The sequence below is a fragment of the Galeopterus variegatus genome, unplaced genomic scaffold (assembly GCF_000696425.1).
Source record: "Galeopterus variegatus unplaced genomic scaffold, G_variegatus-3.0.2 Scaffold696, whole genome shotgun sequence".
Classification (NCBI taxonomy): Eukaryota; Metazoa; Chordata; class Mammalia; order Dermoptera; family Cynocephalidae; genus Galeopterus; species Galeopterus variegatus.
Genome location: NW_007726807.1, coordinates 57,086 through 79,643, shown reverse-complemented (window position 1 = coordinate 79,643; position 22,558 = coordinate 57,086). Strand labels below are relative to the sequence as shown.

The window sequence follows — 22,558 nt, the reverse complement described above, 5'->3', positions numbered from 1 at the left end:
TGTGCCTATTGCATATTGCCTAGGGTTAGAAGTAACCGGTGGAGAAATGGGAAGGGAGTGTCTTAGGTAGAAACATGGCATGTAAAAGTGCATTGCACATTGGGAGCTTGGCATAGTTTGGCCCATCTGGAGCCCCAGGGCTGTGTGTATCTAGGAGCCTGGCTGAGGAGCAAGCCCAGAACCAGAGTGTGGGCAGTGCTGAGTCACATCCTTGGCAGAGCCAGCGTTGCATTGGACATAATCGCAGTGTTACTTTCCTTGGGCTTTATCTGCAGGACACTTAGAGGCTATTCAGAAGACCAGTTTCTAGACTTGGAGGAAAGTTGGGTCTCTTCCTTAGAGATTTAATCCACTTTTCTAAGAATCCGGTTTACATTGGATGATTTAGATTCTACCAAGAGAATTGACTCCTTGGGTATCAAGAGACCAGTAGGCCTTCTTAGTGATGCTCTAGAGGGGCTCATGGTGTAGAAACAGCACTGTGGATTTTTATTTCATATTACACAACCTCTCTTATTGTTGAAATTTGTCATTTACATAGGAGAGCAGAAAAATCAAAACCAAATCTCCTTCCTACCCTAATAACTCTCAGACTCCAGACAAAATTTCCAGCTGCTTGATGTTTAAAAGGTGTCTCATATCTTATGTCTGAAACCAAATCTTATTTCCTAACTTCCCCACCAAAATAACAAACCCTCCTGTTCTTATCTGTGCATTTGCCATCTCAGCTGACGACATGATCATTCATCCTTATTCTCAGGCAAAAACCTTGGGATCATCCTCACCATTTTTCTTCCTTCCAGGCTTCACATCTAATCCATCTGTAAGACTAATGGCACTGTCTTCAAAACATTTCTGTGCCAAATCTGGCCACATCTCACCACTGCACCGCACCCGGAGTGAATCAGCATCCTGTCTCACTGCGATTGCAGAAAGGGGTGCCTGGTCTTTGTAATTCCATCCTTGCCCCCATCGGTCTGGCCTCCACCCAGCTTCCAAAGCAATCCTTTAAAAAGTCACATCTGATCTCATTATACCCTGTTCCAAATACTCCAATGGCTTTTGATCACATGTAGGCTAATACCCAAAATCCATGATCCACAAGGCATTGCATGGTCTGGCCCTTGGCCATGTCTGTGATTTCATCTTCCACTAGCCTCCTTGCCCCAGCCACACAGACCTCCTGGCTGTTTTAGCATGTCGGGCTTTCTCCCATTTGGGGCCTTTGTAATCACTGGTCCCTCTGTCTGGAACACTCTCAAAGACTTTTCTTGACCACTGTACCTAGAAATCACTCAACTCTCATATACCCATAATTCTCTATCCTCTTACCCTGCTTTAGTTTTCTCCATAATTCTTTTTACCGCTGTCCTCAGTAGGGACTTAACAAAGGGAAGTTCCCATCAGAATTCTGAAATCCATACCTTCTTTACTGCAGCTTCCATCACAGTGTACTTTAGTTTATTGTTAGGTCATTAACTCCATGGAGACAGAGAATAAATGTGCCATTTTTAGCTTCCTTCCAGTACCTAGCACAAGACCAGGAGTGCTCAGAGAGTGAATGGTAAAGGAAAAGACATAAAATGCAAGAACAGCTTGTCCTGTGCCTAGGCTCAGCAAAGACCTGCAGGATGTGTCCTAAGTTCCTAAGGACAATAGCCCTCATTATAATTTAAATTTGCTGTTAAATTGAGAACAGAAATATTAAACACAGGTACAATATAATAATAAACTGTTAAAATGTTTTGAAAGGAACAACTATGCATCCAACCAGCAGTGTTTCAAAATCTCTTTTAATATGAATAATGTCCATGAAGTCACAATCCTTTGCTCAATATTTGCATTAATTTTTTTGTTGATTTTCTTTTGCCATTGAGGATTTATGCTTTAATTTACAGATGGCATCCTGCCCCTCATTCAGGGTTATTGGTTTTCAACCACAAGCATAGCTTTAAAATTAGAGAACCAGAACAACCTACTAGAAAATATACTCCTGGAAAAGGGAACCCTGATGCGCTGTCCGTGGGAATGTAAATTGGTACAGTTATTATGGAAAACAGTTGGGAGTTTCCTAAAGAAATTAAAAGTAGAACTACCATGTGACCAGCAGTCCTCCTTCTGGGTGTATTCTGAAAGGAGATGAAATCATCACCTTGTAAAGACATCTTCACTCCCATGTTCTTTGCAGCATTATTCACAATAGCCAAGATATGGAAACAACCTATGTGTCCAGAGACAAATAAATGGAGAAAGAAAATATGGTATATATACATGTAATGGAATATTATTTAGCCTTAACAAAGAAGGAGATCCTGCCATTTGCCCCGATGTGGATAGACCTGGAGGACATTATCCTAAGTGAAATAAACCGGACACAGAAAGAAAAATATTTCATGATCTTGCGTATAAGTAGGATCTAAAAAAAAAAAGTCAGATATACACAGAGAATAAAACAGCGGTTACCATTGGGGAAGGAAAGGAAATACAGAGATATAGGTCCAAGGATACAAATTAACAGATATGTAGGATAAACAATGAGATCTAATGAACAACATGAGGACTATGGTTAATAAAATTGCATTGTATTAGGGACTTTTGTTAAATAAGTAGATTTTAGCTGCTCTTGTCCCCCACACAAAAGTGACTATGTGGGATGGTAGACAGGTTAATCTGCTTCACTACGGTATATGTATCTCATAACCTCATGTTGTAAACTTCAAATATACACAATAAAAATTATTTAAAAGAAAGAAAAAGGGGCCGAGCCCGTGGTGCACTTGGGAGAGTGCGGTGCTGGGAGCGCAGCAGCGCTCCTGCCGTGGGTTCGGATCCTATATAGGGATGGCCGGTGCGCTCACTGGCTGAGCCTGGTGTGGCCAGTCTCAAAAAGGACAAAAAAAAAAAAAAAGAAAGAAAAAGAAAATACACTCATGATTTAGTACTATTTATTCTCATTTATAATACACTTGTTAGTATTTGTATATTAGCCACTACTTTAGTTTTCTGATTACTGATTGGTGACCCTCAACTGCCCCCCCCCGTCCAACTCCTTCGTAGTCTGACTTCTACAAAGAAAATGCGTTCAACAAGAGAATTTCAGTTGTGTTATTTCCCAAAGGTATTTGAGTGTTATTTCCAAACTGGGTTTGAGAAGTTTGCTAACATCTATCAAAAAAATGGATGTTTTAGTACCTTTATTTAAGTTCAGGGAGACTTGGAGAGCTGATGATGGAAATACTTAATTTCTATGGTGAAACTAATCAATAGAAAGATGAGTTATTCTTTTATAATGTAAAATCCAGTTAGTAGATTATCACATGATTATATTTAACATCTATCCAGTACATCTAGACTGTATAAAAAAACAAACATTATAAATTATTAGAAAGTTTTTATTAGTTCTGTTAGACTCTCTAGAAAAAGTTTCAGGCTTCTGGTTGAATTTGAAGTCCTTAGAGAAACTCATATTCCTACTGTCAATGGAAACAGAATGAAAGAAATGTCATGTTTCTTTTTCTGAAAGTGAAGTTGGGGAAAGGATCAAATACTAAAGAATAGCACTTGTTTCAGGAGGCACATGTGTCTTTCATTGATTTGCCATGATTCAATCAAAGGGTTCCTGTATGCGTGAAGGAGAAACATCTGACATCTAAAGTAGCAAACAACATTGAAAATATGTTTCCTGTGAGGCTGAGTTGGTTGGGAAAAAGAGAAGTTTGGATAGTCAAGAGGATAAAAATGTGACTATAGCATATGTGTCCAGTGAGAAACTTTGTGGAAGAGCTTTATAAATTGTAAAGTAATATGATGTAAAAGAAAAGATATTCTTATTTTTCATATAATGGAACATTAGCAATAAGGATGAAAATGTTAGTTTTTGGTTTTTATTGATCAGAATTGATGCCCAAGTTGGAAAATAGACTAAATAGACATTTACATATATGTCTTATATGTAAAACAGTAAAGTCATAATATTATCTCTGCACTAACAAATTTCTCTGCTCTTCCCTATTTCTCCCACTTCCCGTTTCAACCAGGTGCCCCACATTCTCTCGCTCCAAGCCCTAGGCTAGTAGGTCATGGGGATTGGATCCTGCCTTTACAGGAACTCTTTAAAATGTCCACAGGCTGGAAATGATGCACCTGGGAATATTATATTGAGTTTCTGCATTTTGCTTGGGCATTGTCTCTTGCTGCCCAGGCTCTTTGTCATGTGCTTCTTCTCTTGTGGCTAGATTCCCTACCCCTAATTGCGTGATCTTCCCCTGAGATATTCCTGATCTGCCCATGCTACATTTTTCAGACATCTGACCCTTGATCTTGATCTTGTATCATCTACTTGACCCATGTGCACTAAACATGTTTACTAGTCTGTCAAGCTCTGACCTAGCTCCTGTCTAACCATCCTTATAATTATGTGCATTTGATCAGAATGACGTATTGCTGACCTCCTACATGACAGTGACTCTTCATACCTGCCCCAGCCATTCACCTTGAACATAGAGAACTTGGGCTCTAGGAGACCCAGATAATCATTTACATTCATTTTCCCACATTTGTCTATTTCCAAATCATGTTAGGAACACATTGAGTCATTTTTATGTGTGTTTATTGGTTGAAAAATATGCATGTGCTCACTCTGCAATGTAATCAATAGGGAGATGAGTCTATATGTGATATTTAATGTGGCTTATCACCAAAGATATCTAATGTAAAACTACATTTGTGAATTTCTTGTGGATTGACGATATTACCTAACAGTTGGTATTTGAATTGACTAGTTCAAGAAAATACCAAATGCATAGTCCAGTTTTAAGTCTTTAAAAATATATCACATATTTTGTATATAATATATGTGTGTATGTGTCCAATAAGTATTTACAGAATATCCTCTGCCATGACATAATGAGAATTTCTTTCATTGTACTTGTGTAATGAATCTTCATATGAGAGATTGATTTATACAACATTAGCAGTAGTATTCACTTAGGAAAAGTAGGATTTGCTGTGAGCTGATGACAGTCATGGTGTAATTGGTCCACAAGCCAGTCTTAGTAATATAGCTTACATAAATGGAAACAGCATCTCTGTCTATCTGCCATTATTACGTTCCTTATTGCATTCATCTTATCAAAGAACTACCCAAAGTTACGTAGTTATTGTTAGGAAACTACATACATATCCACTAGACCTTTCTTTAGTTTCCTTTTTGTTTTGTTTTGGGGGATAGCACATGTGAGCAATATGCACCCAGAGATGTATAATATGGATTTTGTGTCATGGTAATATTATTAAAGACTCTATAATTTTGGGCAGAAATTATTTCCTTTTCCCTTAGTGACAATCCTGCTTATATTTGTGATTTGAATTATAGTTACAAGACAGGGAGTTTATACTAGCTTAGATAGTTAAAGTGAGAAACATATCTGAAAAAAAAATGCAAGTTAAAATTCAAATCTAAATGTAGGAGCAAATGGGCTAGATTATTCTGAACAAAATAGCTGAAATTCTTTAATCTGAAGCTATCTCGTTCTATTTAAACCATATTATGTCTTACCTGAGTTCTGACAGAATATTCACAGACATTTTTTTCTAGAGAAAAACCAGTTAGCTTTGGAATCAAAATGTACTGCTTTTCTGGGCTTGTGAGACTAATCTAGTTTAACTGGTGAATCATTTAAAGCATAGCTAATTTTGTGGTTTTTCAATATTTAGGAACTGCAGAGCCCCCAAATAATATTTTTGAGGTTCTTACTTAGGACAACTAAGCCAACTATGTAAACAAAACGCTGAAATGTAACGTGTGCATGAGTAGTTGAAAGCGTGCAAAGTGCATGTTTCCCTTTGCGGTTAACAGGTGGTAAAGAATCTTTCAGAAATTCAACTTATATAATTTTTAAGCAATGTTATAGATCTCATTATTTAAATGTAGGGAAGAAAATGGTTAAATAATCTCCTGGATATAATTGTATTTCAGCTCAGCCCTGAATATATCATGGCAGTAATGATTATTGCCATTCAAATACTGACTTGGCGGGGGGGCATTTTTCAGGTAACGTTGTACAGAATTATTTTGAAGATTGTTAGGAGCCATACGGGGGTCATCACTGCTCAGTGGGAAAGCAGTTGAAGTCACATTAGGAGGCGTGATATTGAACACAATCTCAAAATTATTCATACAGGATACAATGACTGGATGATAATTGCCCTGGATAAAATACAGTGGTATTGGCGATGGGAAGAAGAATAAAAAATTAAGCACGCTCTCTCTCTCTCTCCCTCCCCCCCTCCTTTCTCTCTCTCTCTCTCCCTCCCTCCCTCTGTCCCTTCCCCCTTCCCCCCCAGAGACTTGTCAGATGTGAAAATGACTCAAAAGAAATCTAAGAGCCATTGCTTCAGAAGTGATGCTACTTTATGTGATTTGAGTTTGCTTTTCCAAAAGTGAATGAATTGTTGCCATACTTTCTCTTCTGGAGATGTTCTAGCTCACCTCATCAATCACGTACACATAAACTTCTTGTTGGATTTATTCCCCAAAGTTTTACCCCACCCACAAATCAATGACAAACAGAGGAATCTCTGTGTGCATAACAAGCCTGACTTGCCATCTCCCCAGGCGTTTAAACTTATTTTTCTTTGCTTTTCGTTATCTGCCCCATCAGCAGGGGGAGGCTGCCTTTTCATCAAACTTCAGATCAAGTCTTCATTACTCCTAAAAGCTTCTCTGCTCTCCAGACCACAGTGCTCTTGCACTTTTCTGAATTCACCAGGGTTATTTGGAAATTACTCTTATACTGTCTTGTCATTTCTTCCATGATCATTTTGGTTTAGTATAGTCAAGAGTTTGGATTCTGGAGTCTGATTGTTGGCATTAGATCCTGGTTCCCACCTAGTTCTGATATTTGACCAGATTACTTACTTTGTTAACCTTCAGATTCTTTATTTGTAGAAAGGGGATCATAGTGGCCATTACACCAGCTAATACATGTGACCTGCTAAGCACAGGGCCTGCCACATTGTAAGTAGGGGAACCACATGTCCCAAATTGCCCAAGACTAAGCATGTTCTTGGGTTCAAAGCAAACTGAGTTGATTTCCCTAGTTGTAAGCATTTAATTTATATTGTTAAGCTTTTATTGTATGCATATTTTGTATTCTTAGGGAAGCAGAATCTTCTGTTACATTTTTCCTCCATTAACTTTCATAGATGTACATAGGTAGGTGCTTAAATATTTTTATGTATATTGCATTTTCTTAAAAGAGATTTACAGGTTTCACAACAATGTGAGTGAACTAATGCCAGAGAACTGTATACTTAAAAATTGTGAAAATGATGCATTTTATGATACGTATATTTTATCACCAGAAAAAGAGATTTGTAATTTTAAAGTAATAGTAGTAATAATTTTATTACTATAATATAGTAATATTCTGTATTACTGTAGGTATAACATATTACTTATAGTAATAGCAATAAAACGTAGCTAAGACTAGAAAATTAAAACAAGGATAATGTAGAAGTCTAGGAAGAGAACATTAATTGTTAGAAACCGAGCATTGGCTTGAGAGAGAACTTTTGATTTTGCAAAGACATGTTTTGGCTTAACAGTCCCCCTTTCCTCTCAGATGGTGACTGAGTCCTGCTCTGGTGGGCCCCCAGGAAGTGGGCTTACCTCTCCTTGGAACCTCATGGTGCTTGCCCTACTGGGAGTGTTGCATGTTCGGTGTTGCATGTTAACCTCTGAATTTTTCTACAATGAGATTCCTCTTGACTCAGATTTCTTCTTAAAATTCTTTGTTGTTTCTTGAGTTCCTAGGTTAAACATCTGCCTCCACAGATATAGCAAACAAGGCATTGGGGGAGAGAGGGAGTTTGGGACTAGCATGTTTAACATAGGGCCTTGTATGCCCCTAAATTTCTGACAGATGGGGGAAGGGGAGCTGACAGTAGCTCAGTAGTTCTTCACTGTTGTCCATGTGAATCACCTGGGAGATTTGAAAAATTAACACCAATATCCAGTTTCCCCTACTGCCTCCTGAGATGCTGATTTAATTGGTTTTAGGGACCTGGAGACATAGTATGGTTTTAAGAGATCCCAGGTGAATTTAACAGGCAGCCGGGATGGAAACCCCGGCAAGTAACTAATCCTTCCTCTGTCCTCTGTCCTTAACCTCCTCTCCTTTCCACAATTCATTGCCCCCTGCTGGAACTGAAGGTTTAATACATAAAATAGTAATGATTGCTTTTACTTTTACATATGTTTTCCAAAGTTTGAGCAATTGTTTTGTATCGCCATGATGATGAGGCATGACTTTAACACTTGGTAGCTTTAACTCAGTCGTACGTCGTCATTTCATTTTTATGTTAAAGTCTTTTTTATTTTTGTTCTGCAGCAAGCCTGTTTCTTAGGCAGTTGTCTGTTCACAGTTTATCCAGAACCAACAAACCAATACCTAGAGGCAATCAGCTTGTTTCTGTTTTCTGTAGGAAAGGAAATGAATTTTCTACAGTGCTAAGAATTCTCTCAGATTAAAAAATAGCATCTTGTTGCTGGATTAGGCATCAGTTTTGTGGATTTAGTTCCCACTTAACAGTTTGTGGGGAGAATCGATGCCACGAGGACTTGAGGCTGCGACATGAAACTTTAATGACACGTGTTAAGAGCTATTTGAGCAAAAGATGAGCTCAGCCACCTTGCTCGTGGACTCCCTGGCATCTGGTTAGGATCTAACTCACTATTTAATATTTACTTCAAAATGAGCAGCATTTTCATACTTTCTGTTTTAGAAATTTCGCTCTGTTTACCTAAATAGAGATTCTTTGTCTAAAAACCAAAAACAAAACCTCATTAAGGTCTTTGACATGCACTAGCTGATAAAAACAGCATCAAATGTTAGAAAATATGACAAAAATTTTATTGTATCCTTTACTCTTTAGTGGAAAGGTCTGAAGCGTGATTTTTTACCTTATTCTGGACTGTTAAAAAAGAAAGCCTATAAGAAAAACTCCAAAATTATTTTCTCTGTTCACGTTGTATTTATAGTTAGTCAATAAAGTCCTTCCTTCTTTTTTTTTTGGCATTCAGAATTTGGCCATCTACTGAAGCTCTGTAGTTACTGTGCAGTTTTCAAGGCCTCCACTTTGTCTTTAGTGGCTTGAGACCTTTACTGTGGCCTTTACTCCACAGAGATAATTGTTCTGGTGCCTTCCTGCTTAGTTTCTCAGACTGTTGTTTTTTTTAATTCTGTAAAGTGGAACAGAACCTATTTTAGACAGCCGTGATAATTAAATGACAACAAACAAAGCACCATGTACACGGAGGACACAAATAATACTCATTTCTCTTTCACCTACTCTGGGGACATCCCCCAAAGTGGGTTTCTTTTTGGATACTTTCCTCCCTCTATTGTGAGTGCAGTTCTGCGATTCATTTACTCTAATCTTTGTATATTTACATGTATTTCCTCCTTTTGCAGTTCAGATTGTTAAACCTCTTAAAAATATCGTCTTCCTCCATTTTCAACTTCTGTTTTATGATCTTCATATCTACCCACTTCTTTATCTTGGTTTTATCTCCTTTTGTTTTAAGAATAAACATTAAATAGAAAATATTAGTATTGTCTGTTTATGGAAGAATGTTATTGGGCAGTACAAGAGACATTTGGTTTTATAAATAAATATAAGCATTTATTTCAAATAGAGCCTGAAACACTTAGAGCTTTAGTCGGCTTCTAGACCTTTGGTTAAATCTTACCAATGTGAAATGAAAGTTGAGTCACACTTCTGTGTTTTGTTGTTGCCTTAGGGTAATGAAAGCTGTTGTTTTGTGGCTTTAATGTTACTGAAATAAAAAAAAAAAAACACTCAAACTTAAGACTCTCGGGTTGGAAAACCATTCACTCAAACTTAAGACTCTCGGGTTGGAAAACCATTATACCTTTATCATCATCCATCTGTACCAATGCTAATAGAATCTGACAAACACTCAAACTTAAGACTCTTGGGTTGGAAAACCATTATACCTTTATCATCATCCATCTGTACCAATGCTAATAGAATCTGACTACGAGTTTAGTAAAGCAATAAGAAGTCCTTGTTTGGTTGTAAAATTAACCTAACATCTTGCTTTTTGCAAAATCCTCTGAATTCCATATTTTCATGGAAGAAATTTCATACATGGAATAGCTAGCTACGTTTCAAACAAATTCTTAATAAACCTAATTTCCACAGCCATTGCTTTAAATTTTCTCTTGCTTGTTTTCCCTATGTTTTCAAAAAAGCATTTGTGTAGCATAACAGAAAAGCAATGTTCATGCCTCTTATTAAATTGGCATTTGCTTTTAAGTTGATTCCTCTAGGCTCTCAGTTAAGTTTTTCATGGCCCTAATAGGAGCTTCCTAAAAACTCTTTTATTGCTCCAGGCATAAAGTAAATAACGATGTTTCATAACCCCAAAAGAACTTTTTAAGTAATGCGGCCAGAGAGGAAATGAGAATAGTCAATAAAGACATGAGGAGAAACTGTAAAGGTGAGATGGATTATTTCAAGGTTTCCCATTTAAAACTCTCCCCTGCTCTCTCCAATCCACACATATTTAGGACTAATACATTACTTTATTTTCTTGCTGTACTCGACAGTAGCTACACATTCCCTTTGAAGGTCAGTTATGAGCCATTGAGTAGGCATAAATATACCTTTTTTTTGAAAGCCAAAATTAGAGAAAATTAGGCAACATTCTTGAATTGTGACTATTTACTGACACTAAATTGGGATTGTGATGCAAACTATGTGAAAATGTGTTACATAAAAGTCTGAAATAACATATTTTTCCATATTTTTACTGTCCTTTCCTGAAGGTTTTTTCCCCAAAATATTTTAAGATGGTCATACTTAACTCTGTACATCAAAATTTAAAGTTCATAGTTAAAATAGTCTAGCAATGGATTAGAATTTAACTTTTAAGTAGATTTATACCGATGTTTATATTTAATCTTCAAAACTTACAAATAGATCCAAGTAATAAGTAATGAAAAAATGACTTGTTTAAGTGGTTAAATACCAGTTTAGGTCAATGGGTATGCAGTCTGAGTCATTGATTTACACATTTAATTGGAAATGCCCTAAGTATTCAGAGCCATTTCCTTAATTGGGTACAGGGCCAGGTGCCCAGCCCACCACAGCTCTAGGAAGGCAGTTGATTTTGTCACTCTTCTTATGCCTGGCATGCCTTGAACAAAGTGGACAGTGATCATTATTGTCAACATTTATGGAGGCTTTCTATGTGACAGAAAATGCAGTAAGCCCTGTGCACCCACGAACTAATAAATATTTGCTGAGATCTTGGGGAGTGAGTAAGCACATGGTCAGTGCTTCCAGCTTCTAACACTCTTTTACTCATTAATTAAGTGGGCCTGCATATTTATGGGAATTTCATTATTTTTTCTTCATGAGTAAATTTTGACAATACCCTTGACATTAAATATTTAAATTGAGTTGTTAATGTTAAAAAGTGCTGTTTTCTGAAATATTTGATGTCTAATGATGTTTTAATAACTTTACTTAATTTAATTGTAGTATATTTACTACAATTCGAGCTGAAGATCTTGGCAATTTCTCTTTGATGCCACATCTGGACATGAAACACAATTTGTAACAACATTGTAAGATAAATTCACTCAAGAACTATTTTTAAAAAATCCCCTTTCAATCTAATATCGTTATCATCTGGAGAACACATTAATGATTTGTAATTTTCTGATGATGAAACTTCTTTCAAGTTTTGATGATCTCACATATCATTAGAGTAAATTTGCCATTTATAAAATATTAATATTCATAACAACCCATAATTACATCTGCTTATTTTTTTATTATAAAAACTGTACTGCTGAAGTCAACCCATTGCAATTTCTTTATGTACGCAACCTGAATAAGCAAAATTGGCAAATTATTTTATTTTATAGCACATATATCATGCAAGTTTTACTAATGTATTGTAATTATTCAGAATGTAACAAAGGGCACACTACTAAAATATTCTCATTTATAGCCCATGTTTCTGGGTTACAAATACATAAACATGCTCATGAGAAATACACACAAGCATATGTCTGCTATTTTGTGGGGTTTTAATCTAGCTTCTGTGTTGGCTTCTCTAGAATTCAGAGTTCTTCAAAACAGGAACTATGCCTTTGGAATGTTATAATTAGTGGTGAGGATAGCACAGACTGAGTGAACACTTTTGATACGATTTTTTTTTAATGTAGAAGGATAATGTTTATGAAATTCTTTAAATGATTTGGTTTACAAGGCTTTTGTAACATGTTCAGCTGACTTATTTAGTTTTGAGTTACAGCCAAAATAAAATGGAGAATTTATATATGCTATATAAAGATTTCTTTAAAGAGTATAGACGTTTTATTAACTGCCGAACAAACATATGTTGCTAAACATATATTGTATTTACCATCTTTGTAAAGGTAACATTCAATTGTATGTCTCAAAATATTGAGAAGTACCATGTAAAAAAAAAATTAATAAAATTACACTTTCTTAAAAAAAAATCAGCCAAAAAAAAAAAAAAAAAAAAAAAGAAGTACCTACCCTGTGAAAACCTTTATACTCTCATTGGTTTGGCAATCCAATTAAATTCCTTTCAAATTCTTATTTTTATTTGGGAAAATGCCTAAAAGGATCACACCACCGGGCCGGCCTGGTGGCGCACTGCTACAGTGCGCCGCTTGGGAGTGCAGTGGCACTCCTGCCAAGCGTTCGGATCCCACATACAGACTGGTTCCCGCTCACTGGCTGAGCGAGGTGTGGGCGCAACACCGAGGGTTGCGATCCCGTTGCCGGTCCCGGTCCGGTACGGGCGCGACACTGAGGGTTGCGATCCGTTGCCGGACACGAAAAAAGACAAAAAGGAGAAAAAAAAAAAAGGATCACACCGCCAAATAAAAACATGATTGTGATTAAAAGATTATGGGAAACTTTTGTTGTGTGTTTATGTTGTTTTAACATATAGCATCTGCAATAGACTAATAAAAACATTTAAAGTCTATTTTAACTGCATGCTAAAGTGATTTTCTATATATTACTGAGATTGATACTAATCTAGAGATCATTCATGACACTGCTATCCACATTTCACATGACTCTGAAAATGGCATTTTGTTTCAAAAGCTTCTAGTGGAGCATAAAGTCACTTTGGACTTGGGAGGGATATTTTGAGGCTAACTTTAAGGAATCTGTGTGTGTGTGTGTGTATTGTGCAGCACCTGTTCTTCCTGGAGCCTACCAGCAAAGCCATTCCCAAGGCTATGGGTACATGCACCAGACCAGCGTGTCATCCATGAGGTCCATGCAGCACTCACCAAATCTAGTAAGTGTCAGGTTGAAATGCTGCTTCTTATTTGGTCTTCTCATTTCACCTCCAAAATGCAAATGCACGAGCAGAGTGGAATTGAATATTGAGCATTTTCATATAAAGATAAATGATGATGCATTGCTATTTTTTGCGACTCTTTTGAAGGAAGCAAAGAACTTACAGAGGTAAACTGTTGAGAAAGGACGGCATTCTTAAGCATTGTATAGATCGATAAAACATACAATGAATCTGCCAGTACGATATCCTGTTACTTCATGATTGGTATTAGCCAATGATGGTCTTCTTTTAGGCCTAAAAAGCACAGGTATTTGATGGCCATACAAATTGAATATCCTTTATCCAAAATGCTTGAGATTAGAAGGGTTTTGGATTTCAAATTTTTTCAGATTTTGTAATATCTGCATTATACTTACCAGTTGAACATCCCTAATCTGAAAACCCAAAATCCGAAATGTCCCAATGAACATTTCCTTTGAGCGTCATGTTGACGCTTAAAAAGTTTTGGATTTTGGAGCATTCAGGATTTCACATTTTCAGACTAGGGATACTAAACCTATATTAAACAATTTTGATGTTAGTCAAAATGACCATGAAAGTCTAAATGACATGGCCAAAATATGTCTACAACATCCCCTATTGGAAATCTTGATGTACTTATTCATTCATTAAATGTAAAGTTTGGAAGCAGTGTTGGGGATTGCCTAGGCACACTTGGTATCTTATGTGGGAATTGCTTCTCCAAGCCCTTGACAAAGTTCTTCGGCCTTTGCCTGAACACTTAGAAACAAGTGACTCTTCTAAGCTGTAGGGTAACTTTAATTGCTCTAAAGTTCTTTGTGTCCCAGTCAGTTTCCTCAGTCTATGAATGCACTTGATGTTGAGGTTGTCTGATGTTAACATTAGCTAAACTGTTAGCCTTAAAAGAAAACAAATATAGGAAAATTCAATTTAAAATTTCCTCATTAGAACAAGGATGTAATTATATATACATCAATATTCAAAATATTTGTATGCTGAATTTCTATCAGTGCGATATAAAAATCTATAAAATGAGTATGATTTTTTTTTTTACTTGTTTCACATATTTTTAAGGGGAAACAGAAATTCTTAGCACCTATTTAAAAAGTTTATTGCCTCTTCCAGGTGGGACTTGGACCTCTCTGCCTCTGTGGTGGGTTTTGTTCTCTGAAGAATGTGGAATATGGAGAATCTAAAGTTTCTGAAATTATCTGAAGCTGGGGGCAGTTGGCTTTACTGTTTCAAAGCCTACTTTTTGACTGGCCAGCTAGTCTATTTAATGGTTTTCTTTATCCCCATCTGCCCCCCCAAATACTATACTTTTTGCTAGACTAGTACACTTGAGATCAACACAGCTAGACCCTAGGCTCTGGTTCATCCATTTCCAGAAATAATGTGCTTGGAAACATTTCTATTAGATATTTTATGTGTGGGTTGGTTTGTTGTGACTGGAGTTCATGGACGTACTATTTTGGAATTCATCATATAATCCCATCTTCCTTTCTCAGAGGACCTACAGAGCCATGTACGATTACAGCGCCCAGGATGAAGATGAGGTCTCCTTCAGGGACGGCGACTACATTGTCAACGTGCAGCCCATCGACGACGGCTGGATGTATGGCACTGTGCAGAGAACCGGGAGGACGGGGATGCTCCCAGCAAATTACATTGAGTTTGTTAATTAATGATTTCTCCTTGCCCTTTGAGCTTTATTCTATGTATTCTAAACCTAATCTTTTTAAAAGGTAGAAGATACTTTTAAGACCACTTGGCAGTTATTTTACAATAATGTATCCTTCCTTTGACAATTAGACACACAGGTACCAGGAGAAGGGATAGCTTCTAAGCTGAAAACGGCAGCATTTTCAGCAATTCCTATGAACAAAATCATTACTTCTGGAGACCTGGTGCTGCTAATTGTGTTTGTGGATTCCTTTGATTGGCTATTGAACCCTTCTGGGAAATGTATTTTTGTAGACTTTAATAGAGATGTTGATTGTCCCTTAAACGTAACGAGTATGTGAAACTTCTTAGCTGTCACTTTGGAATCACCAAAAGCCAATTCTCTTAACTCAGTAACATAGCCAATAATTTAAAAATTGTTTAGCTTTTGAGTCATTAGGCAACTTCCAATTCATGTGAAAATTGCCTAATATAATGTAAACAATGGCAGAATGACAGTCTGGTTAGAATTATATTGACTGGTGGCTTTAGGGACTTAGAAACGTCTACTGAACAGAGAAATTTCCTTGTTCCCTGGGCCAACAGGGGTCTATTTATTTCTCATTTGTACCAAGTCATATCCTACTCTCTGTTTACATTCTATGGACCCAAGTATCTGCTCAGGTCCACAGAATGTCAGGACCAAATAAGTAACTTCACAGCTACTCTGCAAAGGACAAATGTTAACATCATCTATATTATTTCCCTAGTAGTTTTTACCCTGTTGCATGTCATGTAGGTTCAAGCTTCTGTAACATAGGCAGCTGCACTGCCCATTCCTGTTATTAAAGCAAAAAGTGTGGCTGATATCTAAAAGCCCCCTTTTTCTCTAGCTGCCAGCTCATCAGAAAAACATATTTTGAAAAGTTGCTTGAGATTTCCCTGCATCATTGCACTATAGTTTTGAAGGATTTACACCTTAGGAAATACAATGTATACTATAGTCAGTAAGTGATTTAGGTGTTTACTGAACAGCTTTCATTAGCCTAATGACACCATTGATTTAAAAGTGAAGAAAATTTAACAGAAGCCAGTGAAAAAGTGGACTATGGAGTCTGCTGGGGGGGAGGGGGGTGCAGGGAACCCAGCAAGCAAAGATATCAATTCCACATAGAGATGATCTGGTTTTTTATTTTGGAAAATGGTATTCAGATTCTAGAATGGAGATCTAACCATGAAACTGGCTAACCAAAAGACATCCTTTCCACTTTCTGGTTTTTATTTTCTAAATCACCTTCAGGGATGAGATGAGAACATTGTCAGAGATTTTCAGTGTAGGCCCAACAGCCTTTTCACTAAGAAAGAAACTGTTGTCAGGTTTTGATTCTCACATGAGTCACTTTACAGGTTTTAGCTAAATTCGCAGCTATGAGTGCAGCCCTTGCTGGTGGGTCTTGAAATTTCACCTGCAGTCTGCAGTCAAGGTCACCAAGATTGACATCCATCGGCAACTCTGTGTTTTTCTGATTGTGCCCTTTATTGGGACCTGCAATAGGGTCGCATTCATGTAGGGTCTGACTCTATAGTTGTGATGATACTGAAAAAGCAAAGTTACAAAAATGTAATAAAATGAATGGGTTTTGGAGATATGTACCTTGTATGCTATATTCAAGGCAATTAACAGAACATCCTGTAAAGCATCTTTTATTGAAATGTTTACTAGTCCCAAGGACAAAGCTGATTTATTTACACCTTTGAAAAGTTAGCACATACTTTTGAAAATCTGTAGTTTCACTTTATTAGACTAAAAAAGCAAATATACTTTATTACACTAAAACTGTATCTATATGACACGAATGTAAAATTGAAAAGATAAAAATTCAGGCAAATAACTAGAGATTTTTTTTGGAGGGGGTTTTATAGATTACCAAATAACTAGCTTGACTGATTTTCTCCCAAGGAAATGGCCAGTTGTGATTAAGTTGATTAAACCCCATGTCTGTTTCGATGTCTTGTATACAAACCTACAAAGACAGACTGAACTTGGAATATTTTTGCAAAATCCTGTGCATTCAAACCAAGGGCAATAAGCCTGCTCAATTTTAATATATCAAGTATGTATTTACATTTCACCGAAGTAGGCCATTTGTTGTGATTATAAAAAAAGAGTAGTTGATTAAATTTTCAGACTAAATGTAGGACAGGTACAGTTTTTGATAAATAGCACATTTATAGGAAGTACCGTGGAAACTGACTTGAAATAATGTTTGTAATCAGGAAAGTTACCATAAAGGAGCAGCTTGATGTTTCATGTTTTTCTCATCCACTGATTTCAAAATCAGATTCATGAATGTAAAAGTCAATACATACTTGGGGAATGAGTCTCCTAAAATGTTAAGCTTCACATAACGGTTGCATTGCAAGATGTTTCTGCTTCAAGCCTTTAGGAATTAAGATCGGACCAGAATTTAACTAGAGGGCTATTATTTTTACAATAAAGACTAAGGCAGAACAAGACATTGCATGCTCTCAAGGTTATAATTTGATAGTGATGGCATTATTACTAAAGTTTGTCAGGATAATAAGCATCTCAGCAGAAATACAGAAAACATATGTGTATAATACCAAAGTGCTGTTTTTACAGCATCCATTTTAAAAACCACATTCTCGAACCACTTTTCCGTTTTTCACAGGCCTCCTCCCCGCCCGCCTTCAGTTTGGCAACAGTTATCTCATATGTAATGCTGACAGCTAAAGAAAGTTTAAAAACAAGTCTTGAGAGTCAAGTTCAAGTAGACTGTAAATGCCCAAGCCCAGAGAGCATGCACCTGCTTTTCTAAATCTGTGTTCTCAAGCTTGAAAAAAGCACAAGGCACAGTTTGATACACTTTTAAAAGGTTCTGAAAACAAAATTGTGTGTGGGTCATCTCTCTCTTGAGAAAAGCGTAGCAACAGAATATTACTGCTTTTGTTGTTAAGTTTTGTGGTAAATGTTTTTACTAATTCTTGTTCTCTAGAAAGCTTTCTATGTCAAAATGAATCCTTCATGTCTCTTGTCATTGTTTACACATCCACAGGGTAGCCCTGTTAGAAATATTTATCTGGTGATCAGATCTCCATGGAGGCCCTGTGTCTGCCAGGCCTCCGCAAACTCCATAGACCACACTGGAATCTGTAAGCACAATTTCCACAAGCACCTTGGATGAATATGGGTGAGATTGGACCAGCCCTTCTGTGGCCACTAGGTACATTGCTTGAAATCGATCAGGATGAGGTTTTGCCAGTTTCACCACAGTCTTGCTTGCTTTATCCTCTCTGTGATGAGCTTTACAGCACTTTGGGAATTAGGAAGGAGACTTTTCTGAAAGAGATAGTGGAAGGTCAAGCGGTGCCCCTCGTTTTCAGGTTCATCCATCTCTAGTAGAATGTTTTTAATGAAAAGATAAAGAAAATGTGTGTGATCTTTAATAACACATCCCTATGTAAAGTGGATATAGTTTATACCAAAATTATAATACAGATATATACAAAAATAGGTGCCTTTTTGATTACCCTTATTTATCCATTATGTTTTTGGAAAGAAAACCAAGCAAGCAAGCTTCTGCCTATTCTGTAGTAATATTTTATTATACATAATTGGTATTTTTGTGGTGAGGAAATGGGATGCTCCTGACAGATATTAAAGGTGGTAGCTGATTATATTTTACCTCTAAAGGTCTAGAATTTTAGAAAATATTGACTTCCATCTACTTCTGATAGGTTCCTTGTGGATTTATATATAGTTGAGATGTATAAACATCAACTTTAGGTGTGGGATCTAAAATACCTATTGTAAGATAGAATAATTACGTTATGAGGCTGAACTCACTGCTCAAGATGAACTTCACTTCCCAAGTTAATTATACCTTAGCCATTTGCTTCTGATAATCCAAAAATGGCTAGATTGTGGTTGCTTTGGGTAATGTGACAGGGAGGAGAGAAAGCTTTAGTTAAGTAAGAAGCTACATAAACTAACTTAAGGAAGCTAAAATGCAAGTCTCTTCCTGAAGTGGTCCATGCCTTTAGGACCCTTTCCAGGCAACTGTCAGCTACTGATGGTTGAAAAAGTCAAGACATTGTATGATGCTTCTGTGGTCATTATTCCATGATGCTTAGACTACTGGAATCCTGAAGCCTGGAAGGATCCCAGGCAATTCCCCCCCCCCCCAGTCTTCCATATTACTTCAGTATATTCATGTCAATTCCATATACTTTTTGTTTTTGCTATATGGTATCCAGTTTGCATAGTATATACTTCTTCGTAATCTAGTTGCTAAGAATGATTTACTTCAAAGGAAAAGAGAAAAACACATCATAGTCCCATTCTTCAGTGTCCATACAATGAATTGCTGAGCATTTAGGAAGCAGCACCAAGTGTGTTACAGGCATGATGTGGAACTATTGGTCTTTGACCTGTGATAAAAATGCAAATTGAACCATTGTGCAGTTTGGCTTCTGTTTGCTTCAAAAAATGTAGAATTGTGGTAGATGATTAATTTGCAAGTCTGTACTAACTTTGAGAGTGTAACAGTTTCAAAGGAAACAATGTTTTTCGAATAAAGGGGCTTACAGATTGATACGATGTTATTAATATAATTTGGCTTTTGTTATGCAAGTTGTTAACACCAGCTATTAAAATATATTTTAGTAGAAATGCTTTAATTTATGTTTTTTTTTTTTCCTCTACACTGTGAATCTTTAAGCCTTGGTAGACTAGAGCAACATCTTGCTGTCCAAAGGACTAACCTATGCAAACTAGTTCACATTTTAGTGGATGTCACAGTAAATGTGTAATGACATTGTTCCCCCTGCATAATGTACAACAGCATTGAAATAACACATTAAGCCTAGTATCACGTATGTATAGTCACTCACAAACCCTTCAAAGCTACCATAATCATTAGTATTAGTATTCGTTTAAAAGCAAATTGCTGATTTATCTATTGAAACTACTGGAACGATGTCAGAACAAGAATGAGTGGTGTGTCAGACGTGGCTTTAATGTGGTCCTTGCAGTGGTCTCTTATGATAGAACCGTGTTCTCAGATGCACTCTCTTCAGGGTCTTAATATTCTGTGTCTTTTTTTCTGTATTTGTAAAACATGATAATGCATTAATTTCCTATCTCTACACATTTGGTTTGCTTAAATAAATGCAGGATATAACAAAATGGTTCTACTTCTTGACTCTCACCGTGGTTTCTTGGAGCATGGGCCATTTGGAGCAGGTTATACACCGTGGTAATACCCTGGGTATTAATAGGTTTGTCACTGACAACTCACATCAGATTGCATCAAAGGCGTGTGCTGGCTTCAGCGCATTTACATTAGTGAATCATTCAAAATGTGTTTTCCTCCCCAAGATAAACTTAGTTTTAAGTGATAACAATATTATGCTTTTTCAATCTCAGTATATCAAAGTACTATAATAATGCATCATCGTAGTTAACTTCTTTCAAGATTAAATTCCTTCCATGTCCTCAATAGTAAAATTCTAATTTTTCTTATATTCACAGGATGAAAGAAACAGCTTAGAGCAAAGAGTAGAAAATGCACAAATTGAGTACATGAAATGGGAAGATATTCTGATTTCTCAGATAAGAATGGCTCATTTATCTTAGAGCATAATTGCTTTTTCCCGTTATTTAGCCATACTTGAAAAAGTGAACCAGTCCCTATTTTTGCTCTCAAGTAAATCTCTTGAGATTTGGATCTTGGCCTTATTATGTTATTTTGTAAAAGTTCCTCTTTGTCGCATCATTCTTCCTAATTGTAAACTGATAAATTTTGCAGATGGCACATTTAATATTGTAAACTGATGAACTTTGCAGGTGACATCTGTTCATAGAATAAACACTTCCTCCAAATCTTGAATCTTCTGCTTTTTATATTCCAAAAATATGAAATAAATATTTTTATGGTATTATTAATCAAACATACTTATGATTTTTGAAATTACAAAACAGCACAGTTATTTATTTGAAGAATTTACTATTTTTTTTTCCCTTCCAAGGGAGAATCATCATTTATTTCATGATTATAAATTTACTCTTTGGAACCCAGGCCACAGAGGAAATGAATAACTTAGGAAGATTTTTTTCTGACCTAAAATAATTCAGGTTTAGAATATACTATGCTCATAAGTTTACTATCCTAACTTAAAAATATGCGAAGTTAGTTTTATAAGTAATTGAGACATAGGTGACCACCAGAAGCCTACCCAAATAACTTCCTATAGAAATACTCAGACATAATGAATTAAAGAGCAGATAAAAGGAAAGTTTTGTTCCTTTCTTTATGTAATCTGCTTCTCCTACAGAAAGGAATTGAATGAGATGTTTGTGATGGCAGAAAACTGGATATAGTCCAAATGTGAACTTCAAATCTCTGTAGTTCGAAGTAAAATTCTCAGGCCTTTGTCTATTATATTTGTGTTTGGGAACAGCAAAGCTTTGATGAAAAAAATAGAAAGAAAATTAACTTAAAGTGTTAAAAGTCAATAGTAGAACCCAGGGCCCAGTTGCTGATTTTGTGTTTATACCACAGCATTTTGATCTTTGCAATCCCTCCACCCCTCCTTTTCTTTTTTTGAGTAGCAAACGTACAAGAGCATAGTAAACTAAAACAGAGAAATGAGCAAAAATCTGAACTCCTGTTATTCCACTTGAGATAATAGGGAACTTTCCTGCATCCCAAATTTAGTTATCAGATTGCTGACCCTTGACTCAAGATAGCCACACTTCTTACCTTTTTCCAGAGGTTGCTGTCCAAGGCCATGTGGCCCAAATTAATGTTTGTGATATGCGGATCATCATGTTTTGTCCCACATGATCTTGCTTCTCTGGTCACAGCTGACTGGACTGAAGTGACCCAAGAGAGCTGCACGAGAACTTTGCTCCACAAGGATGATGGTGAGTGCACCTGCCCAAACCTTGATGAAGAGGCCTGAGTTCAGTGTAGGAGCAAGTTGGTTAACTGATTGTATTATTACAAACTAAAAGATGAAGAAAAAGAAGTCAGGAGAGGCTGTGAGGAGCATAAAGTAGGAGGAAGAAAAAAACCGTGCAATGGGGAAAAGATATTTGGAGTAGACAGAGTGAAAAGGAAAGGCAGTGGCCGGGAGTGGCAGAGCCGTGGAATGATGACTCCTGTTCATGGTGGTCCCTCATTAGGCAGTGGAGGGAGTGCCCGCCATCCATCCTGGGCATGCGAGGCTCGCCCACCCTCGGGGCCACCTCCTCTGCCGTCCCTGCCTGCCCGTAGGGAGGCCAAATCCTGTGCTCCTTTCTGCCTTTGCACATAAACGTCTGCTCCGTGAGGTGCCTTTGAAGGCTCTCCATGCCTTGCAGACACTGTAGCTCAACTAATGGAGCCCCATATAGGTCCATTGTCACAAACCATACGGTCATGTTTTTCATATCCTACAGCTTAAGTAACAGCATAACTTATCTTG

The 22,558-nt window shown here is 36.9% G+C and overlaps 1 protein-coding gene across 1 annotated transcript in view; it reads left to right on the top strand.

The window, feature by feature from the left end:
• NEBL (nebulette) overlaps positions 1 to 20,284 on the top strand; it is a 110,369-nt gene extending 90,085 nt beyond the window's left edge. Inside the window, 2 exon segments of the mRNA XM_008571523.1 lie at positions 13,275 to 13,381; positions 14,914 to 20,284. Of these exon segments, the coding sequence (XP_008569745.1) occupies positions 13,275 to 13,381; positions 14,914 to 15,090 (284 nt within the window). The 3' untranslated portion in view covers positions 15,091 to 20,284.
• The last annotated feature ends 2,274 nt before the right edge of the window (positions 20,285 to 22,558 follow it).